Source organism: Melospiza georgiana, chromosome 15, assembly GCF_028018845.1.
Source record: "Melospiza georgiana isolate bMelGeo1 chromosome 15, bMelGeo1.pri, whole genome shotgun sequence".
NCBI classification, from domain to species: domain Eukaryota; kingdom Metazoa; phylum Chordata; class Aves; order Passeriformes; family Passerellidae; genus Melospiza; species Melospiza georgiana.
In genome coordinates, this window is record NC_080444.1 from 2107661 (window position 1) to 2128304 (window position 20644).

The following is a 20644-nucleotide window of genomic DNA, read 5'->3' on the forward strand; positions in this document are numbered from 1 at the left end:
GACATTATCTATGTAAATAAGAAAATCTAATTATTTCTGGCTCCTGGCATCGTGACAAGAGAGGAAAGCTGGAGCAAATGGAGCCTGCAGCATCTCTGGCCTTTGCAGCTGATGGAAACCCATCCCCAGCAGGGCTGCCCCCTTCACCTCTCTTGTCCTTGGTGTTGCTCATCCTGGGGCAGCAGCAGTGCTGGGAGGGGAAAATGGGTTTGGAATGTGGAGCCACGGGATGGTTTGGGTTGGAAGGGACCTTAAAGGTCACCTCACCCACCCTGCCATGGGCAGGGCACATCCACTGTCCCAGGTGCTCCCAGCCCTGTCCAGCCTGGCCTTGGGCACTGCCAGGACCTGCCTGAGCATCCTTCCAGGCTCTGGAAGCAGCCAGAAAAGCACCAGGGAGAGAGTTCTGGGAATGAGGAGGGGGGAGCCATCCCCTGGAGCTGCAGCATTGTTCAGGTGCTGTCTGCACCCCTCAGTCTCCTGGGCTCCCCTTGTGGGTGACCGTGCTCACAGGGGTTCTCGGGTTGGGGAAGAGACAATAATGCTGACTCCACGTTTCAGAAGGCTGATTTATTATTTTATGATATATATTACATTCAAACTATACTAAAAGAATAGAAGAAAGAATTTCATCAGATGGCTAGCTAAGAATAGAATAGAAAGGAAAGAATAATAACAAAAGCTCTGTCTCAGATTCTCTGTCTGAGCCAGCTGACTGTGATTGGCCATTAATTAGAAACAACCACATGAGAGCAATCACAGATGCACCTGTTGCATTCCACAGCAGCAGATAATCAATGTTTACATTTTGTTCTGAGGCCTCTCAGCTTCTCATGAGGGAAAATCCTAAGGAAAGGATTTTTCATGAAGAGATGTCTGCGACACTTGTGCTTTGTTGTCTTGGGCCATGGGAAAAGCCCCACTGGACAGCAATCCCTACTGGAATTTCTGCTGAAATTTCTGCCTAAATTCCCAGATTTAGGTGTGGGCCAAGGCAAACCTGCCCAGGGAAATGCTGCAGGCTGCCCACCTCTCCCTTGCAGAAGGGAAGCGGTTTCCTGCTCTCTCCTGCCTGTCAACTCAAGGGTTTCTATTGCTGGATTTGGCAGCACTGAAGGGGCTGCAATTATGTTAATTAGGCTTTTTGATTAAAGTCAGCTTTTTTGTTAGAAAATAAACTTCCTTGTTGAAAAATACCAGCTCTAGCGCAAATGGAGAGAGGAGCTGGGTTTCCTGCTGCTTCACATGCTCCATGCCTGGGCTAATTTAAGATCGCTTGTGATGAATTTATTCCCCCAAACTGTATTCTTTTTATTATTACTCACTAGCATATGTTTGTTAAACATTTCAATATTCCCACACCCAGAGCTTATTATTTCAGCCATTTGTAACCTACCCACCCAGCAGTGATTTCACTTTGGCAGGCCCAGAACCAGAACAGCCATTCCTTACCTCTGCCAGCAGAACTGGTGTGATCCATTCATCTTTTAAGCAAACATCATTCAGGCACAATCCTCAGCAGCAAACACGCTGGGATTGCTGATGCAAAGGCAAAACTTGATCATTCTCTTGCCAGATGGGAAATAATTGCTCAGGGCAAGGAGTGGAGCTCCAGCCTGGGTGCTGGTCCCAATCTTCCCAGAGAAATCCCCTGTTCCAGGCTATCCACCCTCAAAATAGGAGAAGATTGAATAGAGGGGGGTTTTGTCACAAAGGCTGCCAGATTTGGCTCTTCTTGGCATGTCACAGACATCTCTTCATGAAAAATCCTTTCCTTAGGATTTTTCCTCCTGAGAAGCTGAGAGGCTTTAGGAACAAAATGCAAACATTGATTATCTGCTGCTGTGGAATGCAACAGGTGCATCTGTGATTGGTCTCATGGGGTTGTTTGTAATTAATGGCCAATCACAGTCAGCTGGCTTGGACAGAGAACCGAGCCACAAACCTTTGTTATCATTCATTCCTTTCTATTCTTAGCTTATCCAGCCCTCTGATGAAACCTTTTCTTCTATTCTTTTAGTAAAGTTTTAATGTAATATATATCATAAAATAATAAATCAGCCTTCTGAAACACGGAGTCAGATCTTCATCTCTTCCCCAATCCCAGAACCCCTGTGAGCACTGTCACATTGGCACACTTTGAGAGGGAATGCACTGCAGATCAGAGCATTTCCCACCATCAGTGTCCCAGCCCTGCTGCCAAGGGCCCAGAAATGAGGAGAAATAAGGAGCAATGCTGGGCTGAGCTGCCTGACCCCCTCCCTTCCCCTGCAGGGCAAGGATGGAGCTGCCTCTGAGTGGATCCAGCCCTGCTCCAAAGCATTCACTGAGCCTGGCAGGAGATTTGGCTTCTGCAGAAGGTTCTTGCTCGTGCTCTTTGCAAGCTGGAGTTGGCTTGGCTCTAGCTCATCTCTCTCAAAAATGCATTGGCAGCTTGCTCAAGTCACCCGTGATGCAGCCCCTGGCCAAGTCAGGGAGAGGCACAGGGGGTGACCCAGCCCTGTATTGCAAACTGGGATAAATCACCCAGCCCTGGAGTTCACATTCTGATCAATGACTCAGCCCTGGCTTTCAAATTGCCAGAACCATGTGACCATTTTCCTGTGCCCTGCTCTTGGTAGCATCCAGGGCCTGGATTCGGTAATTCCAGGGAAAAGGGACAAAGGGACAAAGCCATGGTGTGGCTCCCCAGGGGCTTTTTCCCTGCTCTCACGTGGTTGGCAAGGGTGCAGTGAGGGGAATTTGGCTTCTGGCTTTCCCTTTGATAAATGAAGGGGTTGTTGCTCTCCTGGGGTTCAGGGATGGGATTGGAAACCCAAACAGGCACGGAAAAGACTTTCCTGTGGTATTGGAGCTGCCAGGAGGAACTTGAGGGACCTTCATTGCCACAAAGCTCAGTTTTGCAGGTGATGGTGTTGCAGAGCAGTTCCTGGAGCTTTGGGAAGTGCTCTGAAAGGCTGCCAGCACCAACCCTTTTGATCAGGGATCTGTTTCACTGTCTGCTAATGGCTTTTGTCTCCTTAGACCAGGGAGGCTGTTCTCTGAGAGAGCAGCTTGAAGCATTTAGGACTCATTAGGCTTCAAAGGAAAGAGGCCTGTACCATAACCAGAGGGGAGGAAACGGAGTGGCAAGAGGATCCCATTAATGGAGAACAAAAATAAACCCCAGACAGGAAGGAAAATTCTATAGGTCTGACTCAGAGCTGCAGACACTGTGGCTTCCAGGAGCTGCACAGGGAAAAACCCTCTGGGCTTGGCTGCTGCCACTCTGGAGCTGGGCACCCTGGACAATGGGACAAGGGATGTCCTGCAGTGTTTGCCAGGGATTCTGTCCAGCCCAGGCTTGCACAGCAGCGAACAGAGGGTTGTGATTTGTGTGGGGGACACTGCTCATCACTGGTGAGAGACCAGGGGGATGCAGTTTGCTGGGAGCTGTTTCCTCTTGTCTCTCCTGGAATGTCCTTGCACTTGAACTGTGCCCGATTCTGATGAGGTATTTAATCTGTGTGTGGGCTTTTTTTGGGGTATGGTGCTTTTGGGAACAAGAAGGGGTGCGGGGAAGAGGTCCTGACAGAGTGATCCCAAAGGGTGCAGAGCTGACCTCGTGTCCCTGTCTGCTCTGGTGTTTCAGGGAAGATTCTCTTCCGCCGGAGCCACATCCGCGACGTGGCGGTGAAACGGCTGATCCCCATCGATGAGTACTGCAAGGTAAGGGCATCCAGATCACGGGGTCACACAGGATCACACAGGATCACACAGAGAATCACACAGGATCACACAGGATCACACAGGATCACACACAGAATCACACAGGATCACACACAGAATCACACAGAGAATCACACAGGATCACACACAGAGTCACACAGAATCACACAGAATCACACACAGAATCACACAGGATCACACACAGAATCACACAGAGAATCACACAGAATCACACAGAATCACACACAGAATCACACACAGAATCACACACAGAATCACACAGAATCACACAGGATCACACAGGATCACACACAGAATCACACAGGATCACACACAGGATCACACACAGAATCACACAGAATCACACAGGATCACACACAGAATCACACAGGATCACACAGAATCACACAGGATTACACACAGAATCACACACAGGATCACACAGAGAATCACACAGAGAATCACACAGAGAATCACACACAGAATCACACACAGAATCACACAGAGAATCACACAGAGAATCACACAGGATCACACACAAAATCACACAGGATCACACACAGAATCACACACAGAATCACACAGAGAATCACACAGAGAATCACACAGGATCACACACAGAATCACACAGGATCACACACAGAATCACACAGAATCACACACAGAATCACACAGAATCACACAGGATCACACAGGATCACACACAGAATCACACAGAATCACACAGGATCACACACAGGATCACACACAGAATCACACACAGAATCACACAGAATTCCCAGAATCACTGGGTTGGAAGAGACCTTCAAGACCATCCAGTCCAACCCAGCCCCAGCACCTCAACCAAACCCTGGCACCCAGTGCCACATCCAGGCTTTGTTAAACACACCCAGGGATGGGGGCTCCACCACCTCCCTGGGCAGAACATTCCAGAACTTTATCACCCTTTCTGTAAAACACTTTTTCCTGATATCCAACCCTTGGTGCAGCTTGCACCTTCCTGCTGGGCTCTGCCTGCCTCCTGCCCCTTCTCCAGCTGCAGAGCAGAGCCAGCTCTGGAAGGGCTGGGCAGGACCTGGCTGTGTCCATCACCACAGGTCTGCACTGAAATGGCTCCATGCAGGACTTGGATTGAAGCTCCTCAGAGCCTTTCCTTTCCCATCTTTTGGGAAAACTCCTCCTGTTTGATGTGGCAGACAGCACTTGAGGCTGTGGGATGGTGGGGTGGCTCCAAACTGGGATGCAGGCTCCAGTTACTGGTTACAAAACCAGGGTAAGATGAGTTGTACCTCAGAAATTTATTGGAACAGAGAGAAGGCTGAGACAATTTGCTCCATACCCTTGAAGGATATAAAACTGGGCTGAAGTGTAAGGGAAATTATGATTTTTAGGGCAGATTTTTTTTGGCAGGGGAAACAAAATTCTAAAGTCCACGACGAACTATTTTCACACAAATCCAGTGTGTCACATCTCATCATGTCAAAAACATGCTTTGGTGCTGGCAGCAGCCATGGTAGGACTGGCACCTCCAAAATCCAGTCTGAATGCTGCTGGAAATTTATGCCAAGACTGTAAAACCCATGGGAGAAATGGGGAAATGGTAAAATCCCCACGGCATCCCTGAGGTGAGGGAGGTGTGGCAGTGCCTGTGTGTGGTGGGGGAGGCTCTGGGGTTTGGGGCTCAGCCAGGGAGGAATAACAACCCCAGGTGTGATGGTGTTCACAGGGGTCTTATGTTGAAGGAAGAGATGAGCATCTGACTCCATGTTTCAGAAGGCTTGATTTATTATTTTATGATATATATTACTATATATATTAATTTTATATTTATTAATATAAATTTTTTATTAATATAAGTTATTTCTATTCAATAATATAAATTATTTATATTTATTAATATTATTATATTAAAACTATACTAAAAGAATAGAAGAAAAGGCTTCATCTCAGAATGAAACCTTTGCTAAGAATAGCAAAGAATGATAACAAAGGTTTGTGGCTCGGACAGAGAGAGAGCCAGGTGACTGTGATTGGCCATTAATTACAAACAACCACATGGGCCAATCCCAGATGCACCTGTTGCATTCCTCAGCAGCAGATAATCAATGTTTGCATTTTGTTCCTGAGGCCTCTCAGCTTGTCAGGAGGAAAAATCCCCAAGGAAGGATTTTCCATAAAAGATGTCTGTGACACCCAGGGATGGAGATGGGTTGGGAAATGCATCCTGACAGCTCTGCAGAGGGGCTGCAGCTGAGAATCACTGCAGGCCAGGAGAGCAGAGGAGTGCTGGGGGTGTGGTGCAAGGTGTGCTCTGAGCTGTCCTGGGGCAGCTGATGGTGCTTGGCCACTGAGCTGTGTCACTGCACAGACAGACACAGCCACAAATCCCATTTTGGGCAAGAAAACGTCCCTCAGTGATGAAATGCTGCAGCTGCCTCTTGCAGAGCAATGCCATTAGTGGCATCAAATATAATGAAGCCATTTTCCTTAACAAGAGGAGGGTAATGGCTGATGTTCTGTGACCCACTTAGGGAGCTGTGCTTTAATGCATCACCCAGCAGTGCCCAGCTCTCCCCTGGCCTTGAGCTGCTGCTGCTTACCCGGAAAGCAGCTGGGCTGAGCTGGCTCTGGGGCTGGGCAGAGATGGGAAACGAGCTGGGGGTTAGCAGGAGGAAGCTGAGAGAGGAAGGTTTTCTTTATTGCCATCGTCTCCTCGGGGGGAAGTTGGGTGTTTTCGTTCTCTGGGAGAGCCCTGCAAAGAGGATGGGTGAGATTTGGGGTGGAAGTAGGGAAGAGGAGCAGGGAGGAAAGCACTGCTTTCACAGGGCTCTATTCCAGCTCCTTGTACTTGAAAATGTGGCAATTTAAGGTAAAGTGCAGGAAAAGCAGTGAAGGAATCAGAGCAAACTGGTAGGGGCAATGAGTTGCTAAATGAGACTTGGACAGCCATGGATTGGCAAGGAGAGGGAGCAGAGGCCTGAAATGTCTTCCCATTGCTCCAGTTTATTCTCTTTGGTCCTTCTCGTGGTGTGGGATCTGCCTTCCTTCTGTCTGAGGGATTTTGGGAAAGTTTCAGAGGGGGTTGATGGAGGAGTGGTGATGCTCTACCCCAAAGAGACTGGGTGGCCCACTGAGAATGCTGCTGCCCTGAGAAAGGCAAGAAAATCTTTTTTCACTGCCTGCAGAATGGATTTTAACCCAACAAGGATCCTCTATCTTTGGTCCTTTCCCCTCGGGCCTGCAGGAAGGGTGGGAAAGGTGACTTTGCTGTGGCTCCAGCACCAAAGCTGTGCCCTGCTTTGGGTGGCAGGGCCAGAGGTGGGACAGACAGACACCAGGCAGGGCCAGAGGTGGGACAGACAGACACCAGGCTGTTTGTGCCTCTGTTTCTGTGGCCAGCAGGACAGCTGTGGCCTGCTTGGCTCAGCAGAGCCAGCTCTAGGTGGGCTTCCTTCCAAACGTGCTGGAAATGAGCTGTGGGCCCTTTGTCTCCTCCTTCCAGCCCAGGGTGTTCTCTGGGATCGTCCCCTCCTTCCAGAAGGCACAGAGCCTTCTCCAGGCCACAAAACCCAGGGATTTTGGCAAGGGGAAATCACTTAAATCATGGGATGCTGGAGCTGGGGAGTGGTACCACATGGGAATGGCATGCACACAAAACCTGATATTTGAATAGCCCTTCCCTGGGCCCAGCAGCCATGGAAGGAGTGGTTTTCTCTGTGCTGTGTCTCACATGATGCTGTTCAGTCTGGCCCATGATTAGTGGGCTGACAGGCTGCTGTGCTGGCACTGCTGCTCGTGGCTGGAAGGGCTTTGGGCCAGCCCTTGGGCAGTGAGGAGCCACATCTGATCTCTGTGGTCACCCCAGGGCTCTGCTGCTGTGCTTTTGTGTGCAGGACAGAAATGAGGGGAGGTTTGCTGTGCCCACGCTGCTGTCACAGGACTGCAAACAGAGGGGAGGGGGAATTGTGCAGAAATCTGGTTATAAATCTGCTCCAGCTCAGGCTGCAGCTCTGCTCCCTGATCTGAAATACTCCCTTTTCCCACTGCCCTCCCAGCCAGGCACTCTCACCCTGCAGTCCCACTGTTGAAGCTTTTTTGCAAAGATGCCTTGAAGGGAAAGAAGCAGAGGGAATTTTACATCTCCTGCAGCACAGCAGCCTCCAGCCCTGGTGCCTGTGCTCTTGCCTCTTCCTTCTCTCCCTGCCCCTTCCCAAGTTCCCATTGCCCTAAGGAGCATTTTTAGGCTGTGCTGAGGTGGCACTGAGAGCCTCCCACGTGTGAAGTGCCCAGCCTTTCCCAGGGATGGGAAATGGGACTGGGAGGCTGCATGGGCACCCTGGGGCTCCCAGCCTCTGGCACAACATCTGCCCCAAAGGTGGAGCTGGCTAAGCAGGGCCTGGGCAGTCTGTGCTTACTCTCCTTTAGTCTAACTGCAGCAGGGTGGGGTGCTGGGTGGGAGAGGGGCTCTCTGGGTCTGGTGCTGGGAACCCCTTGGGTGCCACTGGTGTCCCAGGGGTCCTCCCAGGGCTCCTGGCACAGTGTGGATGCTGCTATCAGCAGTGTGTGTGCGTGTGTGTTTGCTCCCCAGGCTCTGATCCAGCTGCCCCCATACATCTCCCAGTGTGAGGAGGTGCTGCAGTTCTTCGAGACACGGCCCGACGACCTGAGCCCCCCCAAAGAGTGAGTGGGTGGGTGTGCCTCTGCTGGGGGGGACAAACTGGGAGGGTGAGAGACACACTGGGATGGTGAGACATGAACTGGGATGGTGGGGAGAGACTGGGATGGTGGGGAGAGACTGGGATGGTGGTGAGATACGAACTGGGATGCTGCGGAGACAAACTGGGAGGGGGGGAGACAGACTGGGATGGTGAGACATGAACTGGGATGGTGGGGAGAGACTGGGATGGTGGTGAGATACGAACTGGGATGGTGCAGAGACAAACTGGGAGGATGGGGAGAGACTGGGATGGTGAGACACAAACTGGGAGGGTGGGGAGAGATGAACTTTGATGGTGGTGAGGCACAAACTGGGATGTGATGAGACACAAACTGGGATGGTGGTGAGACATGAACTGCCTTGGGCTTGCTGATCCCCAGCACTCTGGTGTTCGTGAGCAATTCCCTTGTGAGTCACAGGTCTGGGATTTGGACACTTTGGTCCCACTCTGCAGCTCAGTGTGGACACTTTTCTCCAGTGGGGAAGTGGAAACACTTCTCTGTACCCCATGAAGTGTTGTTGGTCTCTTCCTGAGCCTCTTTCTCCTTGCAAATAGCACTCAGGAGCACGATCAGCCTGAAGAGCCTCACTTCACACACTTGCACCAACTCTGCCTCGTTGGAAGGGCATTTCCCTCCCCAGATCCGTGAGCCCCATCCATAAGAACACTCCAGAGCCTCTCCATGCAAACCCAGGGAGGTTTGCAGGGAACCTTACACAACTCAGTGTGGTTCTGAGTCTTGTGACTGTGAGCTGCTCTGGCCAGGAGCCACCCATCCATCTCCTGCTGATCACGAGCAGCAGGAATCTGAGCAGCCTCCTCCGTGTGCTGCTCTCCCTTCCCTGCTGCCTGTGACGGGGCTCTGAGCACTGCAGGAGCCTGACTGACTGTCAGGGGAGAGGCAATAAATTGATTTGACACCACTCTCAATTGGCAGGCTGTGGAGGTAGATAAAGGGATTTTGTTTTTCCCCCCTGAGCAGCAGCTGAGCCTGTCAGGTCTCCAGCTCAGTGCTGTGCTTGTGTGTTCTACATCTTCTCCCTGGGTTTTTGATTATTTTATTCCCTCTCTTAATTCCCCCTTCCCCCATCCCTGCTTTCCTCCTTTGGCTCCTGTTTCTATTGCCTTGGCCTGTCATCATTTCTCCTGCAGCTCGTGGTCACTGATGAGATTGGTCTGAGAGCCCCAGAGCCCATTAACTAATTGCTCGCTGTCTCTGATGCTCTCATCTGTCCTGCCCAGCTATTGCTCACCACTTAACCTGCTGCTCCAGGGGTCATCATCCCTCAGGGAAGGTCATCCATCCCTCAGGGAAGGTCATTCCTTTGGGAATGTCATCTCTAAGGAAAGGTCATCTCTCAGGGAAGATCATCTCTCAGGGGCAAGCAAGGGACACCAGGACAAGATGAGCTTGCAAGGACATCAGAGGGAGGGTATCATAGGGTGAGGCTGTTTTGGGATGTCTCTGCAGGGATGTTTGAGCCCTGCATGAGGAGGAGGAGCTGCTCTGCAGTAGGAGTCAGGTCTTGGACCCACCTGCAGTGTGGGACCTTCAGCCACAGGGGATGGAAGGGCAGCTTCAGCCTTGTACCCCCTCTCCTCACCTTTATTTCGTTTTTTAGGCTCAGCCAGAAATGAGGCAGGGTGGGCACTGTGGCCAGAGCATTCAGGTGTCTGGGGACACCTTTGGGGCAGCCCTGGGAGCTGCTGTGCTGCAGAGAGCTCCCAGCCCTCTGTCCTTGCAGCCCTCAGTGCCAGTCCCCTGTCACCTCCCTGCTTTGGGTGTGAGACACAAGGCACTGCCTGGAGCCCAATCCTAAACATGTTTTGTGGTGGGACAGTCCACAGGGGCCTGGGTGCCGAATTCTGTGAGTTTGTGACACAGTTTTGAGCCCTGCAGGGTGAGCAGTTGATGCTGAATCCAGTGGTGCTCATGTTGCCTGCCCCTCTCCATTGGGAATGTGCTGCTTCCCTGCCTGTCCCCCTCCATGGGGAATGCACTCCTTCCTTTTCTCCCCCTCTCCAGGAGGAGATCCAAGCTTGCAGCCCACAGAGGGACCCCGTGGGTGCCCCTTGTCCCTTTGCCTCCAGCAGCCAAGCCCTGCAGCATCTCAAGGACATCCCCGTTGTGTCCCCCATCCCATTCCAAATGCCAGAGGAGTATTTATTAGCTGCAATTCAAAATGCTAATGAATCCAAGTCCTTGGCTGTGTCCTCTGGAGGGGCCGGGAGCCCATTCCCAAGGCCTGGAGTGCTGCCAGCTCAGCACTAAGGAGATGGGAGCTGTGATAGACGGCTGGGCTGGATCAGACGTGATGGCGTGTCTGGGGCTGGCCCGGATGTCATCCCTCATCCAGCACAGAAACATTCTGCTCTGCGGGGCTGAAAGGGAGCCAGGCCCTGAAAAGAGTGGGGGAAAGGGGAAAAAAAGGGAAAAAATAAAAGGATAATATTTTTATGCTGAGTGGGTGAAAGGTGGGGATGAGGGAGGGGAAAAGGACCAGTCAGCCACTCTGATGGAACCCTCCTGCTCCCTGTCCCTTCCCTGGGCATCCCTGGCTGGCACCTCTGCTCACCCCTGCCCACGAGGGTGGCAGCTGGTGACAGAGGAGGGGATGTGCCTGTGAGTGCTGCTGGATCCACCCTGTGCTTGTCCTGTCTGGGGACAGGTGAGGCTTCACCCAACTCACTGCACCCCAGGGTGTCACACCCTGCCAGGGCCACAGCTGGCTGCAGCCCTTGGAGCTCTGCTGAAATGCAGCCCTTGGAATTCTGGTTCAACTGAAGTTCATGGAGTTCTGATTTAACTGCAGTTTGTGGAATTCTGGTTTAACTGAAGTTCATGGAGTTCTGATTTAACTGCAGTTTGTGGAATTCTGATTCAACTGCAAGTAATGGAATCCTGGTTTAACTGCAGTCCTCGGAATTCTGGTTTTAACTGCAGTTTGTGAAATTCTGATTTAGCTGCAGCTGTTGGAGCTCTGCTTTAACTACAGTTCATGGAGCTCTGGTTTAACTGTAAGTCATGGAATTCTGATTTAACTGTGGTTTGTGGAACTTTGGTTTAACTGCAAGTCATGGAATTCTGCTTTAACTGCAGTTTGTGGAGCTCTGATTTAATTGCAGTTTGTGGAGCTTTGGTTTAACTGCAGTTCATGGAATCCTGGTTTAACTGCAGTTTGTGGAATTCTGATTTAACTGCAGCTCTTGGAGCTCTGGTTTAACTGTAAGTGATGGAATTCTAATTTAACTGCAGTCCTTGGAATTCGGATTTAACTGCAGTTTGTGGAGCTTTGGTTTAACTGCAGTTTATGGAATTCTGGTTTAACTGCAGTTCATGGAGCTCTGCTTTAACTGCAAAGGGTGAACTGAGTCCTTGGTTCTGGCAGTGTTTGGGAATGGAAAGAGGAGCTTGGACAGCCCCAGCCTTTCTCTCCAGACCCCTGTGGTGTTGTTTTCCCCAGAGCTGGGGCTCTCCTGCTTCTCCTGCTCCCTTCAGCAGCTCTGTGCTGAACATCACGAGCAGTGCTCAGCCCTTCCAACCTCCCCCTGCTCTCCAAGGGAGAGGAAAAGGCTCAAACTCTGGGTTTATTCCTCCTCCTTGCACCACTGCTCCCAGCTGGGCAGGATGTCCCAGCCAGGAGGGGAGTGAGACAGGAATCTCAGCATTTGGTGGGTGGAAGATTGAGATGGAAGCTCACCTCCATCCCCTCTTTTCCCCCAAATTTTCCTGTGTCCTGGAGAGACCACATCAAACAGGAGAGCAGGGAGAGGTGGCAGGGTTTCTACTGGCAGTGACAATTGGTGGCTTTTGTGATGTGGATCCCTGACTGGGATTACCCCAGTGCTTCCAACTCACAGGGCTGCCCAGTGAGGGGCAGAAAGAGGCTGAATCCAGAGGAATTTGTGAAGAGCAGTGAGGGGAAGAGGAGAGGAGAAATGCTTATGGAAAAAGAAACCTCTGGAAAGTCAGCAATCTGGGGGATGTGGGATTTTTCTCCTCAGTGCTGGATGGAAGCCCTGCAGCTTCAAAGAGCAGAAGTCATCAAATTCCTGCTCCCCACATCTCTCAGCAGGTCTGAGCAGCACGGGATGCTGAGCTGGGAGGTGCTGTGTGCCCCCCTCAGCTCCCCCCAGCCCTTTGCTGCTTGTAACCACAGCAGAGGTGCTGGAAAAGGCTGGGGAGGTCTGAGGGGTGGGCACGGAGCCACTGCTGAGTCAGGGCATTCAGCTGCTCCCTCTCCAGCTCAGTTTCAGCTCTGGGACATCAGGGAGCCCAGGTTAACTCTGCAGAGAGGCAAGACCCTAATAGTTATTAATATTATTAATATTAATGACTAACTGGTTATTTTACTCTTAGCAAGCAGTTATTTATTCACTGCCCACAATTACAAGTGGTTAACTCTGTAGAGAAGCAAGGCTCTAATAGTTATTAATAAATTATTAATATTAATGACTAACTAGTTATTAATATTACCAAGCAGTTATTTGTTCACTGCCCACATTTACAAGTGGTTAACTCTGTAGAGAAGCAAGGCCCTAATAGTCATTACTAAATTATTAATATTAATGACTAACTAGTTATTAGTATTACCAAGCAGTTATTTATTCACTGCCCACAGTTATGAGTAGGGTGTGGTGGGAAGGGGCTGTTGTGATGTTCCCACCCTGGCCATGAGAAACCTCTTCAATTAAAAGCGTTTTTCTCTGGGATTTCTGGTGAGCTGAGCAGCCCATCGTGTATAAAACACTTGTAAAAGTTGTTGCTTTGAACTTTGTCCCTGCTCAGGGATGGAGGGGCTGCAGGAAGCCACTCCAGGAGCTTTTGCTGGTGGAGCAGAGATCCATGAGCTGGTGGATGTCAGTTTGGATAAGGATTCTTGCTGGTTTGCGGCTTTGGGGTCGTGTCCTGCTCTGCAGACAGATCCCAGCTTGTACACAGAGTTGTTTGTTTTGCATTTCTGCTGATCCCCACCAGGAGCTCAGGCTGGATCCCAGCTCCAGAGCAGCCTCCTCCTTTCTGTGAGAGCTGCCTGTCCTGGCTGACAGCAGGCAGAAATACCAATTTCTGCAGAGCCCTGCAGAGTGCCAGCTCCTGGGCAGGCTCTGGCTTTCCTGAGCCCCAGGGCTCAGCTTGGCCAGCCCTGCAGTGGCCCTGCAGTGTGGGGACAGGAGCTCCTTTCAGGGCTGCTGGAGCATTTGCTAAACATCACTTCTCCCCAACAAGGGCTCTCTTGTCCCCTGCTCCTTGCCTCCATAAATCTTGCAAACATCTCCAAGCTGGCTGGATGATCAGGAGGTGAAGCCCCTCCTGACAGCTATTTTGGTGGCATTACTGTGTTACAGCACGACTTTTTTTACAAGAGAGGTTTGGGGTTTTTTTTTTATGTGAGGGAGATGTTTTCTTGGAATGCTGACCTCAGATCCGTCCTGTTTGATGTGGCTCCTGTGTGGGTTTGCAGCAGCTGCAGTTGTTTTCCTCCTGTTTGGTTTCCAGTCCTTCACCTATTCCACCAGCAGGGCCAGTGCTGAGGTCCCCAAAGCCAATTTGGGGAAACTTTTCTGCTGTGAGTCCCACTGCAAGGTGGGTTTTTCTGGGTGACAACCTCAGGGCCACCTCCCTGCACCTCTGGGACCTGCCTGGCCCAGCAGCCACCAAATGTGCCTCAGGAAAAACTTTATAAACTCAAGCCAGCTTGTTACAACTCTTCTTTAGACCTGGCTTTAGAATTAATGGCTTTTAGTTAACATTTCTTGCCTGAATTACGACCCTGTAAGTCCATGAAGAATTTCAGTGTCCCCAGCATCCTGCAGTGAGTAGTTTAGCAGTTGTCTTACAGGTTGTTGAAAAGCAGCCTCTTTGTACTTGCTTTTAATTTATTTTTAAAGTCTGCTCACTTTGCTCAGCCTCTGTGCTCCCCCTCTCACTCCTTCCCACCCCTGGATCCTCAGGGATGCTGCCTAGAGAAGATGCTTGAGAAACCTGACTCTCTTTTCCTAAAAAAAGCGTGGCATGTGGATTATTGAATGTGCAAAGAGTTCTCCATGTGTCAGAGTTTCCTTTCAGGGCATTGTGAGGTTCTTGAAGGACACTGAGCTGAGCCCACTGAGCCTGTGGTGTTGGCCCAGAGCTTTAAGTGAGGCTCCAGTCACACAGCAACCTTTGCCTTCAGCGCTCTGGGAAGCAGCTGGAGAAGCATTCCTGGCCTTTTTCCACCTCTGTGGGGCTGCTCGGTGTCCCCCTGTCCCAGCTGGGCAATGGTGCTTTGTAACTGTGCTGTGGCTGCTGGGGGCTGGAGCTAAATGGGATTTACAGTGCAAGGCAGAGAGGTTTTTCCTCCCCTTCTGCTGCAGCCATGAGTTTCCATGGAGTTGTGCACATGAGCTCTGCTCTTCCCTTCTCTGCTCCACGGGGATCTGAGGAGGAGGAGGAGGAGATGCTGCCAGGAGTTTATTGCTGTTTCCTGTCTTGTCTGAGCTCCTGTCCCCTCTGAGGTGCTTGGGCCAGGCTGCTGCTCCCCAGACCTGCAGCTCTTTGTGTCCCTGCCAGGAACGTCCCAGCAGCAAAGTGGAATTGCAGCTCCTTCCTTGCCCCCTCGCTCCGAGGGAGCAGCCAGGGGATGAGTTACAGTGATGGCTTTAGCAGAAGGCAGGGCAGGAACTCCAGTTATTCCCATCCCCACCTGCTGGTCTCCAGCCTGCCTTGCTTTGCCTCCCTTCCCTGGGGCACCTCTGAACTGGGGGAATTTTAATGGGGATTATTAATTAACTCTGATTTAGCTCTGCAATGAGAAATCTTTGGGATGCTCTGTCCCAGATTCCCCTGTGGGTCTCTGCGCCTGGGACGTGGTGCTCAGGTCTCTGCACAGTCTGTGGTCTCTGAGCTCCACAGGCTCCAGTTTCTGTAGCAATGTCCTGCTTGTTTCCACTCCATCTTGGCTGCATTTTATTTTATATTTTATTTTATATTTTTTATTTTATTTTATTTATTTTATTTTTATTTTATTATTTTTATTATTTTTATTATTTTTATTATTTTTATTATTTTATTTTATATTCTGTATTTTATTATTTTATTTTTATTTTATTATTGTTTATTTTTCTTTTTCTTTTTATTTTTCTTTTTCTTTTTATTTTTATTTTTATTTTTATTTTTATTTTTATTTTTATTTTTATTTTTATTTTTATTTTTATTTTTATTTTTATTTTTATTTTACTGACACTCCCATGGATGAGTGCCCAAGGTGGTACCAAGTGCCTCGGTGGCCTCGGTACCAAGGCCAGGCCAGCAGCCAAGCTCAGCCTGGGAAGGACAAAACATTAAATTATGAAATGAAAGCAGGGGGCAGGGGCTGTTTGCAGGTGGGTGATGCCCATGGAGACAGTGGCTGGGTGAGGAGGGTCAGTGGCCCCACCAGAGCCAGCCCTGTGTGCACTCCTGGGTGGGTTTGTCACTCAGCCAGCACCCCAACTGTCCCCTCACTCTGCTGACACTCTTCTTCTCTTTTTCAGGGAGCCCATTGGGAAGAAGAGGTCTGGTAAGGACTCCTTTCCTCTCTGGTGCTTACACCAACTCCTGCTCCCACCCACAGGCCAGCTGTCCTGCTGTGGGGCTCCCAGCCCCATGGCCCTCATCCCATGTCCCTGAGGCTCTGTGGGGCTCCCCAGGATGGGTCAGATGCCCACAGCCCCCAGCACTGCCCTGGAGGTGCTGTGAGCTCTGCTGGACCCCCAATTCATCCCCTCCCTGCCTCATGCCTTGTCTCCCCTCCTTTTGTTCCTCATCAGGGATTATCCAGAGAACGGCCTCTTTCCTGCACAGAGGTACTAACAGCTGCTCCTGCCCTGCTCTGCTCTGCCTTTCTCGGGGACACTGCTCAGCTGGGGGGGCAGGAGGCTTGTCACCCTTGCCAGCAGCTGTCACATCCCCTGTGCCTTTCTGTGGTGGCTGGTGGACACGGGGTGGTGGCACAGGGGCTGGGCTTGGCTCTTGGTGCAGCTCCACGGGCAGGGGAGGTGCCCCAGGTCCTGCTGAGGGTCTGCAGGGCTGGGGATGGAATATTTCAGGGGTTCAGGGTTCAGTCTGAGCTGCCTGGGGGGCAGTGTGGGGCTGGAGGTCTCCTGGTGCAGCTGGATGTTCTCCTTCACCATGGCACCAGCTGGGAGCCCTGGGAAGGTGGTGGGGTCTGGGATGCTCTGCCCTTGCTCCTCAGGAGAGGGGGACATCTCTGAAAAACCCCCTGGTTGGGGTTTAGGGTTATTGAGCTTCCCAGAAAGAGCAGGAGACAGGAGTGGAAGGGCCTGTGGTCTGTGGGTTAAGGAGGGATCTTTCAGCTCTGGAGCTGCAGAAGGTATAAAAATGATGTGAGGTTCTTTGGGAAGGAAGGTCTGAGCTTTGGCTGCATGGAGATCCTGCTGAAATCAGTGCTGGGAAGGGTTTTGGGCAGAGAGCTGGCACTGCCATCGCCTGTGTGAGCAAACCCCCTTGTGGGTGAGTGGTTCCTCTTGCAGGAGGCAGGAGAGGCACAGGAGGACTCAAAGGCTCCATTCCCTTTCCAGTGGAGCTGCAGCTCACCCTCCTCCAGGGGCTGATGTTTTCACTGAGGCTGGTGGTAGGATGTGGTGGTGTTCGCAGAGGTCCCAGGATGAGGGAAGAGAGGAGAATCTTGACTCCATGTTTCAGAAGGCTGATTTATTATTTTATGATATATATTATATTAAAAGAAAATTATATATTAAACTATACTAAAAGAACAGAAGAAAGGATTTCATCAGATTTGCTAGCAGGGAATAGCAAGGAATGATAATAAAATCTTGTGATTGACCAGAGAGTCCAAGACAGCTGACTGTGATTGGCCATTAATTAGAAACAACCACATGAGCCAATCACAGATGCACCTGTTGCATTCCACAGCAGCAGATAATCAATGTTTACATTTCATTTCTGAGGCCTCTCAGCTTCTCAGGAGAAAAATCCTAACAAAAGGATTTTTCATAACATATGTGACAGTAGGATGCAGGTGGGAAGCTCTGGTATTGTTAGGGCTGCTGGTTTTGATCTGTTCTCATGACCTGACTGCTCTCCTGTGGGGCTCACAGGGATTTAACCTGTTCAAACCTTTGACAGCATTTTGTGCTCAATCTCTGACTGCTCCCTGTCCAAGCAGGACATTGGGATGGGCATTTGCCAGCACAGCCTGGCTCTGTTCTGAAGTGCTGGGGACAAGAGAAGGGGAGGCCTCTCTTGGAGAGGAAAAAAATTTCTGCTGCATAACTCAGTTCAATGAGGGCAAAATTCAATTTAAGGACGCTGCCTGTTAGAGAAGCAGGAGTTCTCCAGTGAGAAGGAAGAGTTTGGATAACATCCAAGCTCTGGCAGGGCAGGATGTGCTGTTCTGCCCTGGCAGCAGCCACCAGGGAAAGGTGTTTGCTCCCAGTAACCTTACACAGGGTTGATGCCTCGTGCCAGACATGTTCAGAGATTCATCTCACTGCCTTGCATTTCCTGGCAGCAGAAACAGAATTGGGTTCAGCTGCTGTCACCCCAACTCCTAAACCTTGAGGAAATCCCTGGTGGTTCATTGGGTCCTCAGGCCAGGCCTGCTTTGAGGTAACAAATGTGCAGCAAGGCGCAAAAAATACTCCTTTAATCCAGGATGTCCCTGAGGAGGGGTCATCCAACAGCTGCTAACAAACAACAATCACGAGGATTGTCCAAAAAGCAATTTCCCAATTGCCTGAGAGGGGCTGAACTGCTCTTGTGCAGTGCTGGAAGGAGCTCTGAGGCACTGGCAGTGCAAGCTGGGTTTGGAAATGGGATTTGAGCAAACACTGGGATGCAGAGTGGGTTAAAGTGCTGCTCCTGTGGTGACCACGGGACTCAGTTGACACTTGGAGTTTTGAGGAGGGCCTGGTGTGTGTGAGCACTGGAAATAAATCTGCTTTCTTTGCTCAGCTTTTTGTACAGCACTTGCAATCCCACCTGGCTGAGCCTGAGGCGTGGGCTCTGCACAGCTTGCAGGGGGTGGATTATCCCAGATTATCCCAGACTTTGGGGCTCAGCCTTGGCCCCTGCTTTAGGTTTGTCTAAAAGCAGCCACGCCATCAGTGCCCTGCCTGTTGGAGCGTCTCTGTTCTCTCACAGAAAGCACAGATGGAGAGCCATGGCTTGGTGCAGGCGAGCCTGGAACTGCCTCCAGAATTTCTATTTGGGTGGAGCTGCCCAAGGAGGCTGGCAGAGACCTCAAATGCCCCTTTGCCAGTTTGCTTTTAGCTGCTTTCTTGTGTGCCCACGTCCCTTTTGCTGTGCTGGGGAATGTCCCTGCAGTGCTTGGGCTGAGGAGAGGCACTGAAGGAGCCTCAGGGGAGCTGTGTGAAGCCCCACTGCTGGACGGGATTTCCATGTGATTGTTTTCCACATTCTGCAAGGATCCCTGGGGAGATGAGAGGGTTTGCAAAGAATTCAGCAGAGCCTTCAGGGCCCATTTCAGTGAGAGCAGGAGGAAGGTCCATCCCCCTTGCAGTTCTGATCTCTGGGAGAAGAGGGGCTGCCCTCAGAGCTCCGGATCTGATCCACACAGGCAGAGGAGGAAGGGACTTCATCCAAAAAATGACATTTTTGAGAGATGCCTTGGAGATTAGGCCAAGGCTGGAATGTACAACAGGTTTCAAACCCAAATACCTGTGCCCCTAATTCAGTGCTGAGCTCTTTGTTCCCTCTGGGAGCATCAGTGGCCAAGCTCTGTCAGGAATTCCTCACTTTTGGAGGAAAGGAAAGGAAAGGAAAGGAAAGGAAAGGAAAGGAAAGGAAAGGAAAGGAAAGGAAAGGAAAGGAAAGGAAAGGAAAGGAAAGGAAAGGAAAGGAAAGGAAAGGAAAGGAAAGGAAAGGAAAGGAAAGGAAAGGAAAGGAAAGGAAAGGAAAGGAAAGGGGAAAGAGGAAAGGAAAAAGGAAAAATCACAAGCACTCCCATATCTGTGAGATTTCCTGCTGGGTTTGTACATCTCAACCCTTGTGTGAAAGGCCAAGCTTCTGGCCAAACAAAACCTGCAAGGATTTTTGGGCAGGCTGAGGGTGAGGTCAGTGCTGTGAGCATTCCTGGGGTCAGCTCTGGGATGTGCTGAGTGCCCCTCCTGCATCCAGGGCGAGCATCACTTCTGCCAGCCCAGCCCAAGGCCTCAGTGGTCCCTTGCCTCGATGGATTCCCCCTCTCTAGGCCACATTTGTGTCACATCCCAGCTGAGGATGCCCAGCTCCTGCCTGAGCTGCCTGCACACCCTCTCTGGGGGATGAATTCCTCCTCCCCTCCCCAGCTCAGAGCTTTGGTGCTTCTCCCACCTCCCTGGGCAGCTTTACACCGGTGCTATTTTGGGGAGCCCAGGTGTGGCTGTGCTCAGGATGCTTTGCTCCCTCCAGGCTGTGTTTTTGTGGTTCAGGATGATTAGGGCAGGTGAAATGCTCCCGAAATTAACGCCTACCTCTTCCTCCAAGCTGGGTTTACCACTTCTCTTCTGGTTTAATGGGCACATTGGAGGATCCAGAATTGGCTGCTGAAACTACAAATAGCCTCAGAGGCACGGGTGGGAGGCAGAATTACAGGAGGGAGGCAGAAAGAGGAGTACTTATCCTTTCCTGCAGTTGTTATTCTTCTCTCAGGGGCTGGGTAGATCCTCAGATCCCTTTAGGCACAAACCTTTAATTGAGCTGCTAGAAGAGATAGTCCCAGCATCCCCCATTCACTTTGGAGGGCTATTTTGAGCTCTGTGTGCTGCCCCACCTTTGGGTTTTGGTGTGGAGGAAGCTTTCCTGGGCAGGAACAGATCCTCTGCACTGGCCAGCTCACCTGGAGCTCTGCAGGGTGCTGTTTGTGGACACAGACAATTTCCTTCTTTTCCTTGAAATAACACTGCCCTGCAGACACATTTCAGTCTTGGTTGTGGTCTGGCATTGTCAGGAGCAGCTGGGAGAGGTTGTGACCCTGTGAACAAGAGAACTTCTCCAGGAGGCAGCAGGACATCCTGGAGTGCTGAGAACCTGCTAGATCTCGTCCTTCAGGATGGGGATGGCACCTTAGCACACGTCTTTCCTCTCAACCCCTCCTCCCATCTCTCAATTTGTCATTACAAACTCTACTTTTTAACCCCCTGGAACATTTGAAACTCCCCCTCCTGACTTTTCCTGGTCTCTGCACCAGGTGTGGCAGGTAAATACAGAGAATAAA

The 20644-nt window shown here is 50.8% G+C and overlaps 1 protein-coding gene across 2 annotated transcripts in view; it reads left to right on the top strand.

The window, feature by feature from the left end:
* The window catches only part of SH3PXD2B (SH3 and PX domains 2B), a 62818-nt gene that overhangs the window by 28799 nt on the left and 13375 nt on the right, over nt 1-20644 (top strand). For both annotated transcript variants that reach the window (XM_058034944.1, XM_058034945.1), the window contains exons 4-6: nt 3632-3708; nt 8297-8388; nt 15939-15964. In XM_058034944.1, the coding sequence (XP_057890927.1) occupies nt 3632-3708; nt 8297-8388; nt 15939-15964 (195 nt within the window). The remainder of the gene's footprint in view (nt 1-3631; nt 3709-8296; nt 8389-15938; nt 15965-20644) is intronic.